Here is a 14,882-nt window from a genome sequence, read left to right on the forward strand (position 1 = left end):
ATAGCAAAAAAGCAGAGATGAACTTATGTCACCAGTTACTTCTCTTGCTGTGCAGACATAGAAAAGTTCTTTTTTGATCAGACACTTTTATTTTAGTGAAGTCTGACCCTTGCCTTTTTAGAATTCAGAGGAATTAAAAATAACAAATGTAGATGTTTATGTGTTTGAGGTGAACTTTTTTTTATTAGGAAATGTTTTAAAAATGTCAGTGAAAAACAGAACTGAAACTGAGGTTTCATTTCTCTTGCAGGTAGGTCTATGAAAGATAAGCAGACATTTAAATTTCGGTATTTCCTTATGATAACAAATGTTCCAAGGTCATTACCAACTCAACAGATCTTGCTGACATCAGGCTTCTTCTCACACTGTGTTGTTTTAATCCTTTTTTTTTTCTAGGAAAAAGAGAAGAAGTACATGCTGCCTTTGGACAACTTGAAAGTGCGAGATGTGGAAAAGAGCTTCATGTCCAGCAAACACATCTTTGCATTGTTTAACACAGAGCAGAGGTAAGAAAATGTTCTCTTCTGCAGATACTTCTATCAGATAGTATCTAGCTGAGCATTTGAATAACTGTGAGTGCACTTCTGCTGTTTTCACCATGTTCAGTACAGAAGGTCTTCATATTCTTGATTTATCTGCTGCTTTGCTGTTGCATAACCATGAGATGAGAGGTTGGTGTCCTCTGAGCCACTCATGGGGTGAAACAGCTCCATGATGAGTCAGCCAGTCCTTCCTTATGGCTGAATAATCATCTCCTGATCGTATTTTTGTTTTATTTGGCAGTCACCTAGGCTTACCAAAACATTCATGACTTCTGTACCTTGTGACCAGATTCAACTGGCGTAAATCACAAAAGCGTCATTGCTTTTCACTTTCTCCAGTGGAAAATCTTGCCTGTCACTAATCTTGGGACTCATTTGATTGTTTGTTTGGGTTTAAACACTACTGAATGGAGAAAAATTAGATTCCTCTACTTCTTTAATTAATAAAATCTTTGCCTTTTAGTTTTTGTTCCACACTTTTCCTCTCAGACTCTTCTCTGTTTTAAGTGGTGTGGGTGCTCTGTGGAAGCCACTCTTGATGCACAGCCAGCTCAGTTTCCTTAAATGTTACAAAAGACATAAAAGTGATGTGTAATTTTAATTTTTTTTTAACTGAGGAGGAGAGTTGCATTTGTAGCTGTCTCAGGGGAATTGCATTTTAGCAGATAAGGAGCAATTTCTGTAAGTTTTTTTTCAGGCAAATGTAGCATGGATAGATATCCTTGTTCCCCTCTTCTGCTAAATTCCTTCACACCTCATTCTCCCTCACATCACTAAAGCTTGGCATTACCTTCAGATATTCAAGATGATGAGGGCTGGATGTGGCTCTCTGCAGAGGCAGCTGTCTTTGCTCCAGACACAGAGGCCAGAATTTCAGAAGCAAGGAGTGCTCCTCCCTCCTGCAAAGCAAAAGCAAATCATGGGATTTCTGGGCTGTCAGGTTTGTGCTGACCCCAGGAATGTGAGGCCACAATGTCAGGCTCAGTCTGAGCCAGGCCAGGAAGGCTCTGCCTGTGTCTGCTGCCACCTCAGCCAGCCTACAGATGCCCTTTGAAAGCATGTCACACACACACTGCCTGGGAATAACATTTCCAATGCTTGACCACTTGTGTTTCTGGAGCACAGAAAAAAATTTTGAAAAGCTTTTCATGTTCTTAAAAACAGAAATGATCTTTGGATGCTGGAGATGAATGTAATTCTGATGGTTCTGGCTGTAAGTATGTGTGGATCCATCAAGAAAGGTAACTTTGTTCTGGTGGCTTGATAGCAGCTGGACATATTAGGTTACTTCCATGAGAAATTTGTTCATTTAACTCATTGTTTCTCCTTTGGTTCAACTAATGGCTTTGAATATTATTATCATCATAAATATTAATCATTGAACTGCTGTGAAAATCCAAGAGAAGCATTTCCATTGGCAAGTTTGGGATTTATTTAGGTGGTATATAGCTGGACATTCACATTTTTCCTTGATCTTCATCCATAGTAGACATCAAGGATTTCAAAATCAGATGACTAAAATGTTTGCCATGTCTGTAATAGCCCTGCCTCTTTGGGCTCTGAGTAGACCCTGCAGCCTCTGCAAGCTGCTCTAAAAGCATCCTTACATCCACATGGGCATGTTAAGACATGATAGCACAGCAGTAAGACCACAAAATACCTTTGCCTTGGGAGAGGCAGATCATGGAGTCAGTCTTGCAGCTTTAAGGGAGGCAGAAGTTGTTTTGGAAGAAATATTTATTGAATTGTAATTAAAACAGCAGTTTCTCTGTTACTGTAAAACAGCTGATTTTTGATATTTCTAAAAATCTGCCTCCTGGCACAAATTGATCAAAACAAGATTAGTATCACTTTCCTCTGAATCCTGAATTGATAGATGTGTCAGCAAAAATAGGAATATTGGATCTCAAGTCGAGTGATCTGGCTGGGGACTGTCCCCTATTCCACATTCTTAAGGAAACTGAAAGAGGGAATTGATAAAGATACATTGAAATAAGAGTTCTTACTGTTGTTTTACTTTGTGATAATCTGCTGAATCTTGGTTTCTGATCTCTGTGTGTGTCAGTATGGCTTGCTTTTCAAAGATCATGTAAAAAATTAACTTAGTTTCTGGCTTTTTTTTCTTTTTGGTGGGGGGTGGGGTGGTGGAGTGGTTGCTTTTTTTAATTAAAAAAACCTTAGCAACTAAGAAAGAAATCAGCTTTCGAAGTCTGCCCACTGAGGGTTCTGGTTATGGAACCATTTTGCTATTTAAGATGTAGATCATTAAAGAACAAAGGCAAAATCATCTGTTCCAGCTTCCATGATAGCATGGAGATTATTCTGTATCTCTTTTTCCCTCCCCCCGTAATCTGCAGCATGTTTTTCCTTGACTATGAAATCTTTCTTAATGTTCAATTAAATTATTTTAATTTTCAAGCAAAAACCCTTTAGGAGAAGAATTTTAATAAGCTTGTTCTCTTTTTCATTCCCAGCCCCTCACTGCATAGGTATTTGCTCCAGCCATATGTTTCTGATACTGTACATTTCAATAGTTTCCTGGATTATGCACTGCATTTTTTCCATTTATGAAAACCTTTCCAGCTCTGAAATATAGTTACCAGGAAAATACTCATTTCACTGCATAGAAGGAAAAACCATCTTGAGTTAGCTGAGACTGGGGGTAGATGAAGAAGGAAACTAACAGTATCTGTCATTTTGATTTACTGCAGAAGTCAACAGTTCTCTGACAGGAATCAAATGTGACTTGGTAATGTAGAGTAAATGGAGACTGTGACGATTGATTTCACAGTGAAGATAAATTCTCATGAAATGAACATAATTGTGTGTTTATGAAAAGGCTCTGCTGTGAAATAATTAAATTATTTTCGTGTTACTTTCTAATTAAATCTTTAAAAAAACAGCAAAAAAAAAAGGTGAGGGTGGGAAAAGGAAAACTTTGCCTGAAATAGTTACAGTATTACTTAACTGAGAGGTTAGGTTTGTTTTTCTGCAAAGTAAGTCATACATTTAAAGTTTTTGAATGGGCCATCTACTTAACTTATAGACACTATGGAAGGCTTTTGCAATGGAGTCCTCTAGTTTCATTACCTTAGGAGCAGTAGATATTAAACCAAAGTAAATTTGAGTGCGTGCCCTGTGATTCCTGGATCATTTTGGCTGCATCCATCTGCACGAGCCTGCTTTAGTGACTGCAGTTGAGCTGTGGCTTCAGCAGTGTGTGTCTAACCTAAAGCTGTGAGTGAGTGCTATTCTGTGTTAACCATCTTCTCCACAGGAAACTCGTGGCAAGTCTGGCTTTTTTTAGACTGGAAAAAGAGATCAAATATATTGAGTATTTTAAAATAATTCCGCTATAGGGAAAGAAAGAATGTTTGCAGTACTGCTGTAGAGCTTACTGTGAAGTTGTGTAGATGTAGCCACTGACTTTCTAGGCAGAGCTGAGAATGGACAAGAGAGGATTTTGTCAGCATCTCAGCTCACATTCAGTAGATTAATCTGTTATGTTCTCATTGCTGAGTGGGTAAGACTCTTGTTCAGAGCTCAAGAACAAAGAAAGCAAATTCTGTCCATCCCAGAAAGTTTACAGGATTTAATTCCAAATACTTGATTTATTCTCCATGTAGTTCTTGTAAAAATTACTCACTTCTTGGTGCTTTTTCTGTTACCCAAGTACAGTAGGCTGAGACAAGAACTGTGGTCTTAAATATGTCTCCCTTAAGGATCTGTGCAAGTCCTACCTCTCCATCTGCCCTGAGAAGGGCAAGCAGTCATTGATCTTGTCCTTTTGATCCACATGGTACTGTTTTGACAGATTGTCTGTTGTTCTAAAGTAATCTCTTGCCTTTGCATTAGCCTAATTACACTTTTACCCTGATTTACTGGTCAATAAATTGTTGTATTATTGTATTCTACCTCAATTTATATACTACTTCCCTTTTAATTGAAGAAATTACGTTGAGTTTAAAAACCTGTCTTCATTTGCTAGAAGCACATAAAAAACTTCTTTCCACCTCTTCTCCAACTCTGGAGAGATGAATTCTCTTTTAGAGGAGTAGGGATTCTACTAGGTACAGGTTTGGGGGGTTATAAATGGGAGTAGGCTGAAGTGTCTGTTAATTTGGTGAATTTTCAAACTTTCTCTACCAATAGTGGGAGCAGCAACCACAGAGTGAGGAAGGGTTACCTGGTGGAGAGTCCCTGATCTGCAGCCTTCCTCTGCTCCTCTTCAGACTCACTGCTGTCCTTGGAGCCAGAGGAGCAGAACCAATGTGGGAAATTCTGCCTTCCTTGCAGAAGAAGATGCCACCAGTTCTTGTGTCTTTTCCTTTCTTGCCCAACCAGTGATGCATTGAGAAGGCTGACCTAGAACAGAGGCTGGACAGAGCTAAAGAATAAAGTAGGGATTTATTAAAGGCCTCAATGGATCCACCTTGGGCAGCACAAGAGCCCAGCTACACCCCAGATGAGCCCAAAATGGTCACAAAATGGATGACTGGTCATGGAGTCTGATTCTTTTATAAGTTCTGCTCCATTTGCATATTGGAGTTAATTGTCCAATTCCAGCTCCAGCCCATGCAGTCCCATCCTGCTTGTTTTTCTCTCTCCAGCCCACATTGTTTGTGCTCTTGGGCTGAGATTTGGATCATTTGTCCTTGGTCCCCAGCTGGAGCAGGAATTGTTTTGTCTCCCTGCTCTGTGCACAGAGCTCACCATCCCCTCATATGAAGCCCAGACCCAGCCACTAAAGCAGAACAGAATGTGAAAAATATAAAAGCTCAAACCTGAGGCATCACCAGGACCCAGATGAAGCTGAGTAATGCTGTTGCTTTCCTCACCTCTGTGGTCTGTGTGATAGAGAGGTGTGAGGAGCAGTGCAAAGCACAGAACTGTTCCTTTTGCTTCACAAGAGTGGGTTCCTGAGAGCAAAATGCCCCTCAGGAATCATGAAGCAGTGGGACAGAATCTGCCATCCCTGCTCCAGAGCTGCCTGTCTGTAAAAACAGCTCTTTAATGTGACAGACAGATGAATGTCCAGAGGAGGGCAAGCAAAAGGCCATTTGGAGGGCACACAATAGGACTGAAAATAGAACTGCCAGATGAGGAATTGTAGCTGCTGACTCCTGAGTACACTCTGTCTGTCAGGAATCATATTGCACAGGGAGCTGTGGTGTCTGGTAGGACCCAGGAAATGTCTCTGTGTCTGCTCAGTGAGAGGTAGCACTGCATCTTTTGCATAAATGTTGTTGGCTGTGGGTTGCTCTGGAAGGGGATGGAGCACAAATTGTTTCTGGGATTCCAAATGTACCAGAGCTGTAAGTACTGAATTTCTGGCCATGGGCAGCAACTGGTTAACTGCTATCCATATATAAGGGAAATTGGGCAAGAGCCAAAATAAAGGGAACTAGTGAAAGGAGACCGGGTCAGAGGAGGTGTTGGATAGAAGCCAGGCTAAAGGAGAAAGCCTAAAATGAGATGTATGTTTAGTTACTGTTTTTGAATTACTCAGAAAGCTAAGCCCCAGGAAGAGCTGGACTGTAAGCTATTCAGAGCCCTCTCTGTTCAAAATGGGAGAGAGAGAATCTGTTTAATTAAAAAGCCCTACAAATTTAATCCAGAAAATAAGCTGCTAACATTTCTAAACAAATTCCTAAAATGCTGGAGAGTACAATATTTTAGAACAGGAAAAATATACAAACCCAAGGAATAGCTAGCCTTTATTACCAACAGCTTTCCCTTATTAAAAAAAAAAAAAGAAAAAAAAAAGGTTGGGGTTTTTTTGGGAATATATTCTGTTTTGTCATTATTGACAAGTATTTTTTTACATGACAAATAAGAGAGAGTATGGTGCAGGTATTGACAGCTGGGGGCAGCTTTTGTGTCTGTGTGGCCCCGAGGCAGATTCCAGGCCAGGCTTCCATCCCTCACCACCAAAGGCATGAAACCTTCTCCTCCAGGGACTGCTGGAATATTTTAGTGGCAGTCCCTGTTACTACTGTGGATTTTGGCCTGTGTGCTGTTAGTTTTGGCTGCATTTCTGTTCTGGGTTACATATAGGACTCGAGATACTTCATTGCCAAGGCTGGCCTATGTACTGAGCAGCACATCTTCTGTTCATTTGCACCTGAAAGTTGACGGGGTTTCTGTGTGTTTTGGGTGTGTGTACTTGAAAAGATTCATATGCTTTTGGGAGAGCACTCACATGACACAGATGGCAAAATCCCTAAGTGTAATTATTTCATGACATTGTCTCAGAGATTGTCTTCTTGGCTTTTCTGGATATTAAGAAAAAAAAGAATCTTCAGAGTCATGTGTAATTAATTTTAATTAGCATTCATACTGGAGTGATCTGAAATGGTATGCCTTGATAGAAAATGTTAGTCACTGCTGTTAACTCAGAGCAGATGGCCATTTTTGTGTCTTCAAAATATATGATTTGCAGAGCTTCTGGTAGAGCTTTTGTATTTGAAAAAAAAAAAAAGGTGCATGTGCTCAGACCAGCCATTGTGCTATTACAGGTGTCCAAAATCACAGACTAAGACTAAATTTGAATAAGCAGAGTGTGCACAGTGTAGTTACAGGTTGAAGAGATAGAAAATGTACAATTTCATCCAAGATTACCTTTCCCAGTAGCTGGAGTGTCTGGATTCTTTTATTTTCTCCTCTTTTCATTTTAGGTGACTATCCATTAAACCCATATTCTGTGTGTTTTCAATTTCAATCAAGTGTGAAATACCTAAGAATTGAATCTTTTGTGTTTTTCATGGAATGAAATGGGACCAATTTGCATATAGTTCTAGATTTCTAATGTTCAGTTCTGTTTCCATCCTAATAGAGACAAGATGTTTACAAAAAAGTCACTTTGAAATCCCTGTAAAAGAAGGTATTCCTTTATCTTTCAGTCTGTGAGTAGCTTCCCTTGTGTCAATGTGTCTGCTGAAGCTAAATATGGGTTTGTGTTCTTTGGAGCATTTAAGTAGTTTATAGGTCCAGTTCTAAAAAATGTCACTATTCTTGCTGTGTAATGGTTGTTCTGTCTCCTCCCAAATTGGCAAGAGTAAATGCATTTTTAATTAATTTTAGTTTGTATTTTCTCTCTATGAAAATAAATTTTATGCATATCCAGTACAACTTTGGCTAGTGAAATCCAGATCCAGCTCAACCTAAAAACTCTCCATACACATGCTTATATGTGAGTATGCATTAATATATAATCACACATGTTAACTGGGCTTGGAATGTGGTTGTCCTTCCAAATTCTCTAGGCTTGCTGGAGATAAATATTTAACCTTATCTTAGTATTAAGAAATTGCAAGAGGTACAGTCCCTGTTGATGTGCAGCAGGGGATGTGCTCAGCACGTTCTGATGTGCAGCCACCATGGAGGGAACCCCCTGGTGTTGCAAGGGCTCTTCTTTCTGGGTGATTTCCAGGTGTGTTGTTCAGTCCCTGCCCCTGGACTGCAGAGATTTGGTTTATAGGTAGTCAAGCCTTCCCTAGGCAGTGCTGACAGCCCAGGCTTCAGGGTGGCTGGGAGGGAAATCTCAGTAACTCACACCTGGGTCAGTCTTCAAACTTGCCTGGCATCTCTCACTTTCCCCTTGGGCACTTTCAAATACCTTAATCCAGTCGTGTTAGGATTTTTTCTTGGTGGGAGGAGTTCAGGAAACACCTATGGACACTTCTGTATTAGGCCCTGAAATATACAGAGTAAAGGAATCAAGAAATCAAGGTGAAAATAAAGTGAAGAAGCTGTAGGGTAAGCAAAGTCACAGCTGGGTGGCTGCTGGACCTCAAGGTGATGGGCCTGGCCTAGAGAAGGCATGTCCTGAGTGTGGAACCTTCCAGAACTGGAAATGATGCTTTGAGTCCAATTGTCTGTTCATCCTCATGAGTAATTATGTATTGCAATGCTGTGATGGCCCCGTCAAGGGCAGAGAATGATGTATCTGACTCCATGGATATTAGAAGGTTAATTAATTACTTTATTATACTATATTATTCTATACATTTAAAACTGAATCTGCCAAGCTCTCACTCTGCACACAACTGCTCACACTGCACTCATCTGATGACTGTCACCCAACAGTCCTAACACACACACCTGGCCCTGAGAGGCCAAGGAAGCAAAACACCATCACTGTGGGTAAACCATCTCCATTATTGCATTCTGCTTTTGCACAAACACAGGCACAGCAAACGATAAGAATTGTGTTTTCTTTCTCTGAGGTTCAGAGAATGTGAAACCCAGAAATATTCTTGGGAAGGATTGTGCCCTACTTCTCTCTGTGAAGACAAATGTGGGGCTACAATTATGTTGTATTTTTAATAGAAATGCAGTTCCATGTTGAGGTTTATTTATCTAGAGTACAATAAAAATCTGCAGATAACAAATGGTAGCCTTTTGTATTTTTCACTCTGGGAAGGAAAGGCAGTGTTATCACTATTATGTTGATTTCCAGATATGCCACTATAGTTATATTTTCATGTATTATGCATGATATTTAAATTACAGTGATGAGACTCCAGGAGGAAATGGAGTAGATAGATGTGGTAGATGCACACAGCTTTGCTGTTTCCTCAATTATGTGTTCACATTTAAGAAATGTTAAATGTTCAAGGGAAATACTACTTGCAGATAGTACTTCTAGGCATGTTCCCATTTTCTGTATCTATCTTGTTTCTGTAGTCCCTTAGATTTACAGATACCTGAATATCAGCAGGATTGGTATTGTTGACAGTCCATCTTTCCTGGTATCCTTTATTCTGTCATAGTCTTTGATGTCCAACATCCCATTTAGCTGCTCTAGAGGTGAGGGTGAGAACATGACTTCACGGTATTCCATATGGAGAACCCAGGTGAGGCTTGAGTAGTAACTGGTGCTGTGCTGATGTCTTCAGCAATTTTAAGAAGTGGAAGAGAGAAGAAAACAGAAAATCTGAATTGTTTTCAAGAAGGTTTTTACAGCTTTCCACGAGACGCCAGTGCATTCCTAATGAGTAAAACATGTTAATGTGTTTTTGTAAGATTCCACTGGTAACAGGAAAAGGACACACTCTTTTCAGAAGTTACTGAAAGAAGTTACTTTGGCTTTTTTTTCCCTTTGAAAAGTTCCTTTGCTTGTCAGCCTTTCTGGGAGAAAGACAGGCAGGGGCAGTCTAGCAGCAAGGAATCCAGCTGGGGAACAAGCATCCCCTCAGCTGCCCTGCTGGGACAATGCTGGGAGCACTCAGGGTGTGCATCCTTCAGACCCTCACACGTGCTGCGTCTTTGGCAGTGGTGGTGGAATAGAATCAGCAGCACAAAAAAGAGCTCTCAGGTCCTACAGGGAGAAAGAAGGGCCTGGGAGATGTGGGGACATCAGCTGCTGGCCATGAGGTGTCCCCAGCCCCAGGAGAAGTCCTGGCACAGAGACAGAATGCAGGACTGTCAGCTCCCATGTGTTCAGAGTGCCTGGCTGAAATCCCTGCTCGCACAGCCACAAAATGCCAAAAAGTGTAATATATAACATGACAGGCCTGAAAAAATGTTTTCACAAGCTGGTGTCATGTTGTTTTGCTCTTGCAGATAAGTGTTTTTGGAACTTCCCTATCACTATGGTTTACAGCCTTTATTTGCTCCATTGTTATTTTTAGTCATCTTTGCTGAGAATACCCTTTTACCATTTCAGCTTCCTAGTTCTTCAAAGTTATAGCTGCTTCATTATCTTAGCCAGAAAAGCTTATCTCAGTAGAAGTTTCTCCTAACAATAAATTAAAACATTTTTTTTCCTCTGGCAATTTCATTATGCTTCTTTTTTTTTTTTTTTTTTTTTTTTAATTTTTTTTTTTTTTTTTTTTCTTCAGTAAATGCTGACTTGGGGTTCCACAATATTGCAAATTGAATAAAATTCAGGTGTTTGCTCAGTTTAAGGTAACAGCATCTGATAAGGTCATCCAGGCTATTATTTGCTTTAAGACAGGATTAGTATTTTTGGAGTCGGGGGAGAAAAAGGATTAATTTTAAATTTCTCAATCAATAAAAGAATCCACAGAACTTTCAGTTGTTTATCCTGTCAGTGGCTTTGGCTAAACTGTGCTATCAGGCCCATTAGTGCCTCTCTGTGACCTTTGGGGCTGGTTTCTGTGGAAAGGAAACGCCCTGGTGGCACCTCCAGTCTGGGTTTTTGAAGGGACCAGTGCAAGCCTGGTGCTCAGATTTACCCTTTGAATTTGGTGAGAATTGAATCACCAATGTAAGGACATAATTCTGAGTATGTCCTTTATTCTTTGCAGTTTTGAATTCAACCTATGAGCCTGCTAAAAAATATCTGAATTTGCTCTCTTCAGAGTGGGTGTGCTCTGGTTGCTGGGCTGTGGTTTCATAGGTGATAATTTAATGATTTGGTGTCATGGCTGCTTCATGCTCAGGTTCAATTACACTTTTTTTACCTTTTTTAAACCTGTGTCCTCCCCCTAAAAAGCAAGGCTGTGAGATGCCTGGTGACATTGATGGTTAAGAGAAAATCACTGCTGTGAGTGGGAATTACATCAAGTCAGTTGTGTTCCAGCAGTGTGGCAGTGAAATCCCACCAGTCCCTGAATGCTAAAGAAATTTGTCTAGGCAGTGACAATAATAGCTTTATTTCCTTGTTCTACAGTGAATTCAGGTTTTTTCTCTCTCAGAACATGTGGGAGAAATGACCTCTGTAGTTGCACAATGAAACCAAAAGGCCCCTTGTCATTGAGAGTGAAGCAATCTCCATCAACCCCTCTCCTCCACAGCTTGCTGAGGGAAGAAAACACTCTAGTTGGGATGGAAGATTGATCCTTGTGCAACTGTTGAGATCTAGCAAAATGTGCTTTCCTAACCCTTTTCAGCTGAGCTCATGGCCTTTCCTAAAAAGACTGTTGGCTGACAAATTTACAGTGATCTGCTCTGTGTATAGAATTGGAATTCAGAAACTAATGGCTAAACCGTGAGGGGAAAATCTGTTCTGTGTACTGAAGAATTTACAAGCACCACCTTCCTACAGATGTATTTTCCCTTCTTTCTCTTTTCTTCCATTAAGTGATTCCCTGTATTTATCTCATTACATGAACTACCTGTGAGAGGTTTGATTTAAACATGTCCCAGTTTTCTTACTATGATGAGAGACATCTGAGGTTTGTTTTGTTTGTTTAAAAATATCTTGATTATCATTGCTGGTTTTTTCCTCTTTTACTGATGATGTCTAAAAACTGGAAAGGGTATAAACTGGCCTGAAAGGACTTCACATGGGAAGAAGTTGCATCAGTGATGATTTTGGTATTTATTGCTTACAGCAGCAATCCATCACAAGCTGTGCTGTTATGTTGGCATGTCTTATGTGTTTGTCCTCTTCATCACAACACCCTTTTTTCCCTGAAAGTGCTCTGTTTTCAGCAAAAGCAAGAAAATTGATTTTAGGTAGTTTCACGGTGCTTTTAGGTGATTATTCTTTCCAGAGCTGTGCTGTAGCATTCAAAGATATTTTTAAGTACTCCATGTAATTATTAAACAAGCACCTGTCCCATAAAGTCGGTTGTGCACAACAATTACCGAGTAATTCCTGATCCCAAATGATTTTTAATTTTAAATGCTATGTGCATGATAGAGAGCAGTAAAATGTTAGTTTTACAATGTGGTGCTCTTTGTTCTAGGAATGTTTACAAGGATTACCGTTTCCTTGAGCTAGCCTGTGACTCCCAAGAGGAGGTGGATAGCTGGAAGGCATCTCTGCTACGAGCCGGTGTCTATCCTGATAAATCCTCAGTAAGTTAAAGCTCACTGCTTTGCCAGTAGCTGCTCTGTTTGAGTCCAAAAAACAACTGTATCATCTGGGAAAACATAGTGTCTGATGCAGATATCTCAACAAAGAGCAGCTTTTTCATTGTACTGTGGTAATTCTAAAATATTAATAATGAAATATTTTAAGACCAATTTGTGCGTCAAACCTCAATGTAGAAAATCCAACCAACCACAAACCAAAGCTTCCAATGTGTTTTTCATTGGATCTGTGTAGTAAAAGCATTGAGCAATTTGGGGTTTACTGAGCTTCATTGTTTCTATTAATGTTTTCCTAAGGTAAAGATGTGCTTTGAAGAGTTTATTCCCTCAAGCTCTGGATTACAGAACTGACAGAGGCATTCCAGACAATCATGTATATTTATTTTACTTATTCACTGCATCATTTTTTGTGTATGAAACACATGCTAAACCTTTCCAAAGGCAATTTTACTCAGCTAATCATCATGTGGAGCAAATTGAACAGGATACAATAAAAAAGCCTCTATTCATTTACTAGAAATGACAGAAAGTTGGGAAACAGAATATGTCCAGCTACTATTTAATATTTTTTGGACCAGGATGTCTTGGTGTTTTACTTCAAGTGAAGGTTTGAGATGTATCCAAAGAGAAGGCTGACTAGCAGAAATACCTGGCATTTGAGCCTTTAAAGTTTCTGTAATTCACAGCTCACCTTTCTGCAGTGAGTGCTGGATGCCTTTGGCAGAAGATCTGCTCTGAGGAATGATGCTTTGATTCTCATGAATTTGCTCTTCTTCCTGGTTGTTTTGCATGGGAAGGCCAAGTTCCTTGAGTCCAGGGTGTTGTGCTGTCTTCTCTCTTCATCTTTTTCTTGCCCTGATTGTGATGCCTGCACAGCTTCTGGTACAATTCTGTCTGCATCTCCTCCAGGAGCTATTCATGCAAACAAGCTCAGCTTCTTCTCTTCATACAAAGTTTCAAGACTGCCATTAAAAGATAAATAAGAAATTCTTATACTAGTGAATTCTCCACTTATTATAGAAATAAACAGTGATTATGGTAATAGTGATTTTTTTAGAGAATAGTGCAAATATGCATTTAGCAGGAGACCTACCAGGTACCTGAGACTTTACCTTTAGAAAGTAAAACAGTGTTGGTGACTTTTCATATGTTGCCTGTTGCAGTAGATCTGTTCCTACCTAAGAATATCAGAAGCCCTGTAACAAGGATTTGTTATGAGAGGTTACCTAATTGATTACTTGGACCAATATTCTGTGTTGCTGTGGGTTTTTCTTGCTTAGGTTTTAATGATGATTTCACAAAAGACTCTTGCTGGCCCTGGTTTAATCTTGTGTTCTGGGATGTCTTTAACATATTGGTATATCTGGTACTTTATCCTTAAACAAGACAGACTAGTTGGATTTCTGAACTTCTCTTCTGTCTTCCTGTCTCTCCCTTCTCCTTAAAAATACGTGGTATTCAAACTATGTTTATAAAGAATTCTTGGTTTTGTTTAAAGTTGGTCTGTCAGAAGAGTCTTAGATGCAAGATGAGAGACTTTCCTTGAAAGACGTAGAAGGGAGTCAAAATACAGTTCTCCTTTGAGCTGGAATTATCTTTACATTACAAAAGAGTAAATATTATTGTTCCAAATGCCTGTAGTTTGAAATTTGCCCAGTAGTTTATCAGGCTGTTCAGCAAAGATGCTCTGTGCTACTCTAGGCCTCCAAAACTTTATTCCTAAGGAGGTTCAAATGTGGACTGTGAGTCTGCTGTTCAAAGTTTTGAATTTTGCAAAACAAAATCTCCAAGGCTCCAGGTGTCTTAGTAGATCCAGTGAATCCTAAATAAAAATGAGCAGCATTTCATGAAAATCCTGTGCATGCTCCTCAGTTTCACACCTTCCTCTGACAATTTAAAATTGTTTTAGAGACACCTCCCAGTCTTTTATCCTCCTTCAAAGATTCAGAGACTGTGTTTTTAAGTAGGAAATGGCAGCAATTTGAGTTTCCTTTAGTGCTTCCCCCCAACTTCATGATCCCAGAGTTGAAAAGGCAAAGAGGTGCCTCAGCCCCTTCCCAGAGTGAACTTCTCTCTCTTTTACCTGTGAGGCACAGCTGGGAACTCTGAGTATCCAGGGCTTTGGCACCAGAAGCAGAGTTGCTGCTTGGAAATGAAAACTAAAGGAGAAGTAGGAATCTGGCGCTGATTAAAGAGCTGTGTTCTGAGTTCTCACCAAGGACAAATCTCTCAACTAAGAAGATTCATTTTCTGCTGATTTTTTTTAGTAGTGCTACACACAGTTGTTTGATTACAGTGGTGATGGGGCTCAGTACTTGCTGCCACTAATATGGAGTCTCTGCTGCTCATTTAATCCTGTAAGCTAAAGTCCAAGGTTCTAGATTTATAATCTTTCTTTTTGACTAAGCAAATCTCATTAATATTTTAAGGCCATATATCACCCCCTTCTCCATTTCCTTGCTTCATTGTGCTTGTTTTCCCTGTCCCTCTGTCCATGGGGATGCACAGTGGCTGTGTTCCCATATTCACTGTCCTATGAATTACCTCTGATCA

The 14,882-nt window shown here is 39.8% G+C and overlaps 1 protein-coding gene across 3 annotated transcripts in view; it reads left to right on the plus strand.

Annotated features, from left to right (window-relative positions):
- The window catches only part of DNM3 (dynamin 3), a 169,478-nt gene that overhangs the window by 103,983 nt on the left and 50,613 nt on the right, over positions 1-14,882 (plus strand). For all 3 annotated transcript variants that reach the window (XM_030953087.1, XM_030953088.1, XM_030953090.1), the window contains 2 exons: positions 397-506; positions 12,203-12,314. In XM_030953087.1, the coding sequence (XP_030808947.1) occupies positions 397-506; positions 12,203-12,314 (222 nt within the window). The remainder of the gene's footprint in view (positions 1-396; positions 507-12,202; positions 12,315-14,882) is intronic.

This window comes from Camarhynchus parvulus, chromosome 8, assembly GCF_901933205.1.
Source record: "Camarhynchus parvulus chromosome 8, STF_HiC, whole genome shotgun sequence".
Classification (NCBI taxonomy): domain Eukaryota; kingdom Metazoa; phylum Chordata; class Aves; order Passeriformes; family Thraupidae; genus Camarhynchus; species Camarhynchus parvulus.